This window comes from Colletotrichum costaricense, assembly GCF_030867565.1.
Source record: "Colletotrichum costaricense strain IMI 309622 chromosome Unknown Scaffold_23.1, whole genome shotgun sequence".
Taxonomy (NCBI): Eukaryota; Fungi; Ascomycota; class Sordariomycetes; order Glomerellales; family Glomerellaceae; genus Colletotrichum; species Colletotrichum costaricense.
Genome location: NW_026848252.1, coordinates 559127 through 571377, shown reverse-complemented (window position 1 = coordinate 571377; position 12251 = coordinate 559127). Strand labels below are relative to the sequence as shown.

General features: G+C 57.0%; 4 protein-coding genes across 4 annotated transcripts; 3 read left to right on the top strand and 1 right to left on the bottom strand.

Moving 5' to 3' along the window:
* Positions 1 to 808: 808 nt before the first annotated feature.
* CCOS01_15344 (dolichyl pyrophosphate Glc1Man9GlcNAc2 alpha-1,3-glucosyltransferase) lies at positions 809 to 2473 on the top strand (the record flags this gene model as incomplete). Its single annotated transcript, XM_060463483.1, has 4 exons — positions 809 to 885; positions 940 to 1212; positions 1261 to 1754; positions 1806 to 2473. The coding sequence occupies 4 exons, from the start codon at positions 809 to 811 to the stop codon at positions 2471 to 2473; spliced, it is 1512 nt and encodes a 503-aa protein (XP_060306086.1).
* A 726-nt stretch (positions 2474 to 3199) lies between these two features.
* Positions 3200 to 7258, top strand: CCOS01_15343 (uncharacterized protein; the record flags this gene model as incomplete). The annotated part of the gene is made up of 6 exons (XM_060463482.1): positions 3200 to 3739; positions 3906 to 4084; positions 4145 to 4163; positions 4216 to 4281; positions 4333 to 6068; positions 6118 to 7258. The coding sequence occupies 6 exons, from the start codon at positions 3200 to 3202 to the stop codon at positions 7256 to 7258; spliced, it is 3681 nt and encodes a 1226-aa protein (XP_060306085.1).
* Positions 7259 to 8037: 779 nt separating this feature from the next.
* CCOS01_15342 (uncharacterized protein) lies at positions 8038 to 9189 on the bottom strand (the record flags this gene model as incomplete). Its single annotated transcript, XM_060463481.1, has 1 exon — positions 8038 to 9189. The coding sequence occupies one exon, from the start codon at positions 9187 to 9189 to the stop codon at positions 8038 to 8040; it is 1152 nt and encodes a 383-aa protein (XP_060306084.1).
* A 783-nt stretch (positions 9190 to 9972) lies between these two features.
* Positions 9973 to 11293, top strand: CCOS01_15341 (uncharacterized protein; the record flags this gene model as incomplete). The annotated part of the gene is made up of 2 exons (XM_060463480.1): positions 9973 to 10119; positions 10184 to 11293. The coding sequence occupies 2 exons, from the start codon at positions 9973 to 9975 to the stop codon at positions 11291 to 11293; spliced, it is 1257 nt and encodes a 418-aa protein (XP_060306083.1).
* Between the last annotated feature and the right edge of the window lie 958 nt (positions 11294 to 12251).

The window sequence follows — 12251 nt, the reverse complement described above, 5'->3', positions numbered from 1 at the left end:
TCCCAAGCAGGGGTTGATGGTGTGTGTCTGTGGGTTGAGGACAGGTTGGCACTAAAAAGCGTTCAAGACAGCAGCAGCAGCAGCAGCAGTAACAGCCAGCTATGCGGATAAGCTCCTGGGCTGCCCTTTTTGGACGGAGCGTGTTAGCGTTATGAACGTTGGAATCTTGAGGAAAGTCAATTGCACTGCAATCAAATTGGCTCTAGCGGCAGGCCGATGGTATCCCTCTGCATCATCTCAATGTCTCTCAGGTCGTGAAGTCTCGTGATGATGAACTCCAAACCACGAGCTTGGATTCCGTTTCGCTGTCTCAGAGCGTGCCCAAGAGCTTTTGCTGGAGACACTGGCGAAAATAAAGGGACCCTGGTCCACCAACCTGAAGTTGCATGGCCCGAGCTGGAATGCAAAAGGGATTCTGGAAAAGAAAGACACTTTCTGCTCGGTTCCTTCCAGACGTGGCGGGGAGCTTCTTTGCCATTGTCATTGTGGCTTTGAATATGTGGCTTGTATGGGGTAAGGGAGTACGTATCGTTAAAGAGTCCCGTCGCGTCTCCAAAAGACGGCAACTGTGGTTTCACCGCGATATCGCACGGGCCCAGCGTCAATCCCTGCCCATGGCCCCTTCTCCAGAAAAAAAAACCCCCCAAGCTGCAGCTCCTTCCCATTGAGCAGGACCCCTGACGACACCGACCAAGGTGGCCTGCGAAATTCCTCCCACCTCCCGACCACTGACCACTCCAGTGAAGCTCTCACGGCACCGCCCAGATCAATGCGGATTACCTACTGACCGGTTCTCGAACGCGCCACAATGGCCGAATCGTATCCAACCCTCACGCAGTGTGCCCTCGTCGCCGGCGCACTCAAAGTCCTCCTCTTCCCGGCCTAGTATGTGGTTGCTTCCCCTCCAGCTCGAAAGACTCCAGCTGACACGTCGCGCAGCAAATCCACCGATTTCGAAGTCCACCGCAACTGGCTCGCCATCACCAACAGCCTCCCGATATCAGAATGGTACTACGAGAAAACGTCAGAATGGACCCTCGACTACCCTCCCTTCTTCGCCTACTTTGAGTGGGCCATGTCCCAGGTCGCCAAGCTCGTCGACCCGGCCATGCTCAAGCTTTACAACCTGGAATACGATAGCTGGCAGACGGTCTACTTCCAGCGATGGACCGTCATTATTTCTGAGCTGGTTCTCGTTTACGCGCTGCAGCGGTAAGTTTGCTTGTGTATCCGCCGCATCGACTGTAAGCTAAGGTCCAGGTTCATCGACTCTGCCACCGGTCCCACGAGACGGGCTGCCCAAGCTGCCGCCATCTCCATCCTGTTGTCGCCCGGTCTCCTCATCATTGACCACATTCACTTCCAGTACAACGGTGCCATGTACGGTGTGCTCATCCTGTCACTCGTGCTGGCCAGATCCAAGTCGGGCTTGCTGGGCAGCGGATTGGTCTTTGCTGCGTTGTTGTGCATGAAGCACATCTACCTGTACCTGGCGCCAGCCTACTTTGTGTTCTTGCTGCGCGCATACTGCCTCTCGCCCAAGTCCATCTTTAGGATTCAGTTCTTCAACTGCGTCAAGCTGGGCGGCGGCATTGCAGCCATCTTTGGTGCTGCTTTTGGCCCGTTTGCCGCCCTGGAACAAATCCCCCAGATGATGAGCCGACTGTTTCCCTTCTCGCGGGGCCTCTGCCACGCCTACTGGGCTCCCAACATCTGGGCGCTCTACTCGTTTGCCGATCGCGTTCTGATCTATGGTACGTTTGATCACCACAGAACTGATCACGCAATAGACTGACACGTTGCAGCCGCACCCCTCCTCAACCTGCCGGTCAAGGCCGAAGCAATCAACAGCGTCACCAGAGGACTCGTCGGAGACACGGCCTTTGCCGTCTTGCCAGAGATCACCCCGCGGACCTGCTTCGCTCTAACGCTCTTCTTTCAGGTGCTGCCATTGATCAAGCTCTTCTTCCAAGCACCCCCCACATGGGATGGCTTCATCGGGGCGGTAACGCTCTGCGGCTATGCTTCGTTCCTTTTCGGATGGCATGTGCATGAAAAGGCCATTCTCTTGGTCATCATTCCCTTCAGCCTGATCGCTCTCAAGGATCGTCGTTACCTTGGCGCGTTCCGGCCGCTGGCGGTTGCCGGCCACGTATCTCTCTTTCCCCTGCTCTTCACCTCGGCCGAGTTTCCAATCAAGACGGTGTACACCATCTTCTGGCTGGTGTTGTTCCTCATGGTGTTCGACCGCTTGGCTCCGGCTTCGCGCAAAGCGAGGTTCTTCTTGCTGGACCGGTTCAGCACGTTGTACATTGCCGTCAGCATCCCGCTGATTTTCTACTGCTCGCTGCTCCACCAGGTTGTGTTTGGGAAGCGATACGAGTTCCTGCCACTCATGTTCACCAGCTCATACTGCGCTGTAGGCGTGGTTGGTAGCTGGATCGGATTCATGGTTGTCTATTTCACGTCATAAAATGTAGGTATTGCTACCTTAGGTAGGCATAGAATTACAGTCGAGACAAATACGGTGAAACTCTTGCGTGCCAGTGCCACTGAGTTGCCGGAGGTCTAAAAGAGACGCTTGGTCCCGTGGGGGCCTAGCTGGCGGGAGCCAATGAAAACTTGCGTCTCACGTGCCTGGAGGCTGACAGCAGCACCGGCTCCACTACAAGTACCTTGCCAGGAGGGAAACTACATTTTGGAGCTAACGGCTGAGCAGGGGGGCCGGGGGTCGTGGGCCATTTGGACACAACCCATTGTATACCACGAACAAGCCAAAGAACAAAACAGACACTTGTCGTGCACAGTTTGGGCGATGCACTATCGGAATTTGAGTGATTGACTGTGGTACAAGGCAATTGCGCCAAAATCACTTACACGGAGCCCGGAGGCCCGGAGCGGCCACGGCGGACCATCCCGGCGTTGATATCATGACCGACAGGCCGCGCTGCGTATCGGTCACACCTGTAATTATGTAGACGAGTCCATAACAATTTAGCAGTTTGTATTGGAACGTTGAATCGCGTTTATATGTCATGTGGTGGTAGAACGGTGCTCATCCGGAGCTGGCCCCGAGGAGGCAATTAACGAAAATTAGGCTACCCGCCAGGACCGGAAGACGTGCAAGACATATCACGGCATTAATCGACCAAATCGTGGTGTCCATGGCTAGTTGAGTGCTCAATCGAAAGCCCCAGCCATGGCGAGCCCAACGAGTACAAATTCGCGGGTGGCCGACGCGGTTGTGGGATTCCCGAGGCGGACGGAGTCGTGGCGGGTGGAGGAGGGTAAGGAGGCCTGGTGCGCAGGCGCCTGGGAGATGGGATGCGGAGGCACCGTGGGCCGAACGGGCCAAGCGGGCCAGGACCGCTTTTCACTGGCGCCCTTCTTCTCTTTTTCCCTTTCCTTTCCTCCTCCCCCCCAAGGCTCACCACTTCCTTTCCCACCTTTTGTTTTTTTCCCCCGTCGTTTCACCCACGACTCGCAGGCTGCGCGTTTTCTCACCAACCCGCGACCACAACCACGAACCATCGATACCGTCATTTATACAGCCATCTCCGACACGTCATCTGCGAGCCGCACCGCGTCCCCCGCGAGTCTCGCGTGTAAGTGCACTCGCCGACCCGTCCTCCCCCTGCCCGACACCCACGACCGCGCCTCCGCTCGCTCCGGCCGCGACCACAACACACCCGCCAGACCGCCACAACGCGTTTCCTTTGCCCAGCAAATGGTCCTCGAGGTTTTATAGGACCACTTGTACGGTTGAAGACAAGGTTGGCTGGATTTCAGCCCCACCGCGCAATCGGATCCTCGAATCTTGGGCCATGCCATTGTAGCCAACCGCCAACATGGTACGGCCTCCCGACGCGCTCTCCGGAGTCGCAGATCGCTGACTGGAGGTACAGGTTCTCTTCAAGCGTAAACCGGTGCAGTTTCTAGCCCCCAAGGACGTCAAGGATGATAATTCAGAGGTTCGCAGAGTGACATTCACAAATAATGCGACGAATACTGATGCAGGCTCCCAGGTCTGGCATATCCCACAGACCGGCGAGGTCTTTGCCCAATATGAGGATTATCTTACCAGGTGAGCTTTTTTTGTCGTCACTTTTTTGTTTCCTTTTCGGCTTCAGCTAATGCGGTGAAGAATGGATTTCTACAAACAGGTACGTCCCAGGCCAGGTGGGGCTACGGGCCAAGACTAACCCCAGCGCGTAGCGGCGCTTCATCTGCCAGATCACAGGACACTCAGGCCTGACTTTTTTCGAAGCACTCAAGAGCGAAGTGCGTCCCACCATCTTCCACTACCGCGCAAACCTGCTGACATGGCAATAGCTCGCCGGTGCCGAGGAGGTGGAACAAGCGTTTCCCGAAGCTCTCAAGGGCCCCGTCCTGCGTCGCGTCCAATTCCAAACGGTGTCCCGAATCGATGCGCTTGTCGACTTGGTGTTTGACGAGTTTAGAGCCGACTACTACCCGGGCGAGGCCGTGACCGTCAGCACGGCGGAGAGCGAGAGATTGCAGGGCGTCGTGCGAGAAAAGACCCGGTTCGGCGGCAAGATTTTGCCAGACGGCACCCAGACCGCCCCCTACACACGCTATACGGTCAGCTTGGAGGAACGCCCCGGGATCGAGGCCGTGGTCGACGATGACCATATTTTCCGCGATCGCAAAATATTTACAAAGTCGGTTCTGCGCTCCTTCATCAAGAAGACGGTGACGCGTGAGGCATGGAACGGAGCGCCGTGGCTCGTGAAGCACGATGTGGCGGCACAGTACCACATCGATTCCCGGGTCCCGCCTCACCTACGCTACGATACCAAGTTGATGGAGAGGAAGCAGCTGCAGGCCCAGAAGCGCGCCAGCCAGACTCCGACGCAGGACGGCAACGGCACCAACGGCGTCAACGGCGCCATCCAGAACGGCCCTGCGCGGCTACCCGAGCTGAAGCCCGCATTCAAGAGCCAAAAGGGCAAGCATCAATCGCCAGAGTTCCCTCAAGGCCAGAACGGCTCGCCAAACATGGCGTCCGAGGCCGGCATCTTCCACGCTCCGCCGCACAAGAACCCCTTCCAGCTGCCGCTCAACTTCCGGAATCAACCGCTACCGCACTCCATGACTGCGCCCGAGCCACCGCCGCCGCCGCCACCGCCAAAGTACCCCATTGAGGATCTCCAGGTGCCTCTGAGAGAGGGCGTCGTCAGACCCGCCCTGGCGTTCCTCTGCAACGACCCCCCGACTGCCTCCGATGTGGCCGTGAATGGCAACGCCAGCATACGCGACAAGCTGTCGATGAAGTCGATTGGCTCGTTCTTGGAGACGTGGGACACCCTGAATGTGTACTGCGAAATTTTCAAGCTCGACTCGTTTACGTTTGACGACTTTGTGGAGGCCATGTCTGTAGCATCAGAGGAGACCAAGGTCCAGCTGTTTGAGGAAATCCACTGTGCGGTGCTCAAGCAGATTGTGAGTGCCGAGGCAGACGGCGGCAAGGTGAACGTCCAGCTGCCCGAGCTAGAGGACGAAGAGGAGGACTCTGAGGAAGACGAGGATGAGGAGGAGACCAAGGAGCCGACCCCGGAAACCGATCGGCCGCCTGCAAGAGCCACACGAAGCAGTCTCGCCAAAGCCGAGGCCGAGAGGCTGCTGGCCGAGGCGAGGGCAGCGGAAAAGGAAAGCCAGAATGTGGAGCCCGAGATCAAGCACCGCGCCGAGGACCTCCTTGAAGAGTACGACTGGATTGAGGAGCTCAGGAAACGCAAGTTTCAAAACGGCGGCTGGGAGAGAATCGTCGTCGGTCTGCTGCACCAGCTCTCCAAAAATGAGAGGATGGAGGAGCAGTGCGAGGATTTGCTCGCCCAGCTGTGTCCCCCCGACGAGGACCCCACCCAAGAGACGGTGCAGGAGCACTATGCTCGACTCGACGTCAACTACCGTGTGCAGGCGCTGCAGATCATCTGCATGCTCACAACGCAGACCAAGGCGATGCGTACATACATGGAAGAATGCAGCGAGCAAATGACGGCTTTCCGCAAGGAAAAAATTGACTGGCAACGGCAGAGGAAGCAGGCGTAGGTGATACTAGACGTTTTGGTGAATGCATTACTGACCCCCCAACAGCATCGAGGAACTGCGTGCTCTCAACGACCAGCGCAAGATAATGCTCCCCGACAACATGCCGCCGTCGCCGCCTCCCGAGCCAAAGGCAGACGAGGATGTCAAGATGACGGACGCGGACGAGTCGGCAGCTGACGCCGCCGACGCCGAGGACGAAGTGGCCGACTCTGACGAGGAGGGAGCACCCCGCAGGAACTTCCGCCGTGCCAACGACCGCGCCGCGGAGAGGCAACGCAAGCGTAAGGAGGAGCTCGAGCGGAAAGAAAAGGCTGCCGAAGCCGCAAAGGCACCCAAGCAGTCGAAGCAGTTCCTTAAGGTCCTCAAGGATATCCAGAAGAAGGAGGACTTTATCAAAAAGTGCGAAGACGAGATCGCCGTGATCGACAACGACCTCCGCGAAGCCGACTGTGGCCGGACCCGTGTTTTGGGTAAGGACCGATTCTGGAACCGGTACTACTGGTTCGAACGCAACGGCATGCCGTACGGGGGGCTCCCGGATAGCTCAACCGCTGCCGCCGAGTACGCCAACGGTTGCATATGGGTGCAAGGCCCCGACGAGCTGGAGCGCCAAGGGTACATTGACACCGACCCTGAGTACCAGGCCGAGTACCAAACCAAGTTTTCCATGACGGTGCCGGAGCGGAAGAAGTTGGAAGAGGGGCCCACCAGCGTCTTCAACGCCCATCAGTGGGGCTACTATAGCGAGCCGGAGCAGGTCGATGAGCTCCTCAAGTGGCTGGATCCGCGGGGCTTCAACGAGTTGCGACTTCGGAAAGAGATCGTGGCGTTCCGGGACAAGATTGTTCAGCACATGGAGAACCGCAAGACATACCTCGCCGCCGCGGAGCCCGAGGAGCAGCAACAGCAGGAGGAGGAGAAGGAAAAGGAAGAGAAGGAGAAGAAGGGCAAGAGGCGCGACTCGAAGCGCATGAGCACCAGAGGCCGTCAGCACGAGCCGACGCCCGAACCCACAAACTACCGCTGCCTCGCGTGGGAGAATTCCACGGCCATGGAGGAGCTCGGCCATCTCCACTCGGAGCCGCCGCCGCCTCCGAGACCAAAGAAGCAGACGGCCAAGAAGCGACAGGCCGTGGAGCCGTCGCCCGAACCCGCGCCCGCTCCCAAGACGAGGCGGCGTAAATAGGCAGAGCACCCTGCTAATGATCGACTGCGGGCTGCCACTGTAGGCAGTCTCCGTCTTCTTTTCTTAACTGTAATTATAGACACGACGATACAAGGGACACTGCTGGCGCGCGGGTTGTGTGAGCCGATTCCCCCCTCCCCCCCACAGTTAGATATGGTTGGAGTTTTACGAGCCGAAAACGGGCCTGGCTGAAACAAAGAAAAAGCGGTGTTGTTTTTTTTGTGAGCAATCGAAAAGGGTGTCGTGCCACACACAGCATGGCCCGACGTTGGTGAAGGATTTCCATTGAGCATTGGGCGGGCTGGCTGTATCTGGGCGGACGGCGCATGTGGTCTCTGCATATTCACTACATGGGACCAGGATTATAGACTCTCCAAAAGAATCATTTTGATGACGATGGCTTTTTTAATATTGTTACCAAGTGAGTTGCGAGCCCTGGTGATGTATTTTTCTATCGATCAGTCTGGGTGCTGCGATCTTCGCCCGAATCTGGGCCTAGGATGGCGAAGCTCCTCACCAAAGATCTTTGCCGGCATGAGACGTGACGTGTATCCTGCTACTGCTCTTTACCTATCTACAGAGTGAGTCTGTCTGCCACGTACCAACTGGGCTCGAGGCTTACATGTCAACACATGTCGGTACGTCTGTTAACGGAGCGACTAGCTGGGGGTTTTCAAGTTGCGGAGGTTTCAAAAGCTGCGGAGATTTCCACAAGGTGAGACCAATTATAGTGTGCTTCTTGGTACTACCGCCAACTTCTGAGAGTATGATGAGCGACCTCAGACTGGAGTTCGAGTCCCTTCCAGTGTCCTCGACTGCTTGGTGCCGTGCTCGGGTCGGCCTGTCCTTTGTTTCTTGCAGGGATACTCTAGTAGGCCTGGTGTCGAATGCTTGCGCTTTCTTGTTTGGCTTTGCGTGGCTGACGAGTAGCTGCACAGCGAGAGCGTGCGTGAAGATGCCTCGTCGTCGGAGAACTTGTCGTCGGCGTCATAATCGTAGTCTTCGTAATCGTAGTTTTCAGCATCGTAAGTTTCGTCGTCGTAGTCCTCATTTTCGTAAGCTTCATCAGATGCCTCTTCGTCGTCTGCCTCTTCGCAGGCCTCCTCGTCGCACTCTCTACTGGCAGCCACCGGATAAAACCGCTTGCGAGGCATATTCGCCGTCCACTCAAAGTCTGCCTCATCCTTCCACCAGTGCCCGCGGCGCGCCCTCTCGAGATACTTGGACGGAATCTCATACCCGCTCACGCGCGTGGGCTGCTCTTCCGGGACCAAATGCCTAAAGTTGTACCGTCGGATTTCCTTGGAGAGCTCGTCGGCCTTTTCGTTGCCAAGGATACCAACGTGGCCGGGACACCAGCACACAGCGACCCTGATATCCCTCTCATCCCGCAGAGAGCCGCACGCCTCAAAGGCGCGTTTGACGAGGGGGTCCAAGGCGCTGGGGTACGAACCCTCCGCTGCGGCGAGCGTGTTCATGACGTCTTGACAGTCGGAAAAGACCGTCACCCATCTCAGGTCCGGCATCAGATGGGCCAGCAGCGTCGCCGTCTCGAGCGCCGCGACGACGGCGAAGAGTTCTGCTTGGCGGGGGCTGTGGCATGCGAGGATCTGGAATGCGCGGGAGTGCCACGGGTCGGCGGGGTCTATACACGGCCACGGCTTATAGAAGACGGCGGCGCCTGCTGGCGCGGACGGCGTCGAGGGGCCCTTGTGCCAGTTGTGTCCGGGGAACGAGGCGTCGGCGAAGAGGTGGAGGGTGTGTTGGCTTGGGTCCGCGATTGATGCACACGTAGGGCTGATGCGGGCTAGATGGTTTGGCAGAATGATGAGGTCGCCTTTGAACGTGAGGCTGGGAGAGGCGGTGGTCCCTGTTGAGGTTGCCGTATGATCCTGTACCGGAGGATTCGGTGTAAGTGTAGGTGACTCCATTCCGATTGATGACGATGGCTGGGCTATATTTTCGTGAACCTCCATACTGGCCTGTCTTGCGAAGATGAATTCAATTACGAGCAGTATCCAGCGGCCCTTAAATTATGCTCAATGAATACAGACGGGAAGGATTGTGAGGGACGTTGAGGACAAGCATCCTGGGCATGGGCGTCCAGAGTCATAGAATTGAGCTCATGTATCTCCGGTGATTATCAGCCCGTCCAATGTGACCCAAGATGACTGCAAATCTTAATCTAGGCAAAGACCCATCATCTTTGATCTCATTGAGAACCGTTATGTCTTGGAGGCTTCGGGTGCACATTGGTTTAGATTCAGGCGAGCAACCTCTTTGGTGGAACGATTCCATATTATGAATGGACCACATACACCAAAATCATGTCCAACCGGTACAACAAATTTCGCGATAGCTTCATTTCAGTAAAGAGGTGGTCGTGGCCATCTCGCGCGTTGTCTCGCAATGACGTCATGGGTCCAGGACCCCTACTTTACTGCAGCGAGCTAAACCATTTCCGCTACCAGACCCGCTTCCATCGCATTCCCTTTTCGGAATGCGAGGTTCCGCCTACTGTCTGATTTCATCTCACTCGTGGACTCTCCGCCACGGAACAGACTCACTCAACTTCATCCTGTCGACAGCTTCTCTAGCCAAATGGGCAATCATCTCATTCTAAATGAATTTCCTGGCTCATCGGTGCTCAAAAATCTCACTTCGTCCCTCCCCTGCAAACCCCCTTTGAACCACTACACGGGACGACCTCGACGATGCCAGCATCCAACCCCTCCACCTCCCCAGACGCCACGCCTCTGACCCTCCGCTTCATCGATCCCGCTGACCCAGAGCCGAAGAGGAAAAAAGCTCACAGGAAGAGCAGAGGAGGCTGCATACCATGCAAAAGGAGGAAGGTGAAGGTAATTGGTCCCAATGTCTCTCAGTCGAGGTCACCCAGACTCGCAAGACTTACACGGGATCCAGTGCGACGAATCAGCCCCCTGCGCGAACTGCATCCGCCGCAACGAACCATGCACACGCCCGCAAAAGTCCTCCGCCCCAGAGACGACGTCGTCCTCATCGCCCGCCGCCGCTGCCGCCGTCGGCACGGGACCGGCACGGCCGGTAGACGCCTCGGGACGCGTGAACCTCCTCCACATGCAGCTCCTCCACCACTTCCAGCATGCGACGATCCCCACCCTCTGCTTCGCCGACGTCTGGGCGTCTGTCCTCCCGCTGGCCTTCCGGGCAGAGTACCTCATGACGGCCATCCTCGCCGTCTCGGCGCGGCACCTCAGCACTCTCAGACCAGAAGACGCCGTCTACGGGGAAGCGAGCCTGGCTCTCTTGTCCCGCAGCTGCGCGCTCTTTGGCGCCGAACTCGGCCGTGACGACGGGGCTGGGGGAGGGTACGACTCTCTCTTCTTCACGGCGCAGCTTATACACTATCTCACGTGGTGTAATCTGGAGTTCATCGATGGCTCTGACAATACCGACACCACTCTAGACCAGTCCCGGGACCAACTCTTCCTTCTCAGCTCCGGCGTGAGGGTCTTCCTCTTCGGGACCCGGGCGCAGGGCCAAGACAGCATCTTTGCCAAGGCATGGCAGGACGCCCCGTGCGACGCTCTCGACAAGATCGTAGCGGAACAGGGCATGGATCGCGGCCGGATCCAGAGAGCCTTTCTAGATCGATACGATGAGATGACACCCAGAGGCCAAGGCACCACCCCGGAGCACCACAGCAACGCGGACCGTCAACGCGCCGCCTTCACCGGCATCGTGGAGCGGCTGTCCGTCATAATGGCCCTCTGGCAACACCGCAGCACGAATCCCCAGCTCCCCGCGACGCCCGATCTCGAGCGGTACGTCCTCGCCTTCCCGCTGTTTTGCTTCGGCCCGTTCCTCGACATGATTGTCGCAAATGACCCGAGGGCGCTGCTTGTATTGTACCACTTTTATGAGACCTCGCGATTGCTTCTCGGGGAGGACGACGAGGAACCCACGTGGTGGGCGTGTGACAGACTCAGTGCCATGCCAAAGATGCTTGAGCAGGAGTTGCGTAGGAAGGGTACACAGCCTGTGGTGATGTAATCCGGATCTCGGGATGAGCCCGTTGTTTGATTCAGGATTATGGCAATTGAGCCAGGGACAGACTTTCGTCACAGCACATTCCTCGCGTGGGGGATCGCCAGCCCTGGCCAAAACAAAAAAGACGCTACCAGAAAAGATAAGCAAGAGAAAAACAATGGCCTTTCCAAGGTGGCGAGAAGATTGAAGAATGTATCGTGGAATGCGGACCCAACCATCTATCGAAAAATCGCATACCAACCACCACAGCAAGGGACGTGAGAAAGAATTACCGCCTACAATCCCCTCTCTACTAGCAAAGAAGCTTCGTAAGTAGTCCAACAAATCATTCCACTACCAAGAACGCAATCCTCCGACTACCAGCGAGGCCGTCGCAGACTCTATTCCCCCTCCCCATCCCTCCCTCTTCACGCGCCGCCGCGTCTAAAAGTGTATGCCAGTCCAATGTGGCGTGCCGGAGCAACCCACCCAAAGTTGCCAAAACGGGCCAGCTGAGATGCAGGGAGCTCTCCCGATACGGTTAAAGCGCAGGATAGCTGGGCTAGCTCCCAGCTTAGCGGTACCTCTTTCAACCACCAAACAAACAGCAAAACGCACGACCTTTGGAGGTTGCTAAAAATCCTCCCGCCTGAAACTCTCAGCATTTCTGTATCGGTGGCAGGGCGGGCTAGACGGAGCTAGAACGGGGGATCCACATTCGCGGGGTCCAGAACCGCGCCGGTGATCGCTCGACTTACAAGTTAGACTTCTTTTCTTAGCCCGGCGTCCGTGGTGGCGCTGGCGTCGGTTCCCTTTCTTCACGATAGCGGTCTCGAACAACCATTGTAGGGTGACGCTCCATTCCGGAGACTTGGTGATATAGTATTGATGAAAATGTTTCTTCTCTGTGGGTATCAAAATAGATGTGACAAAACAAAACTCCGTTTACACACTTTTCCTTCCCGTGTGCTCCCTATGCATT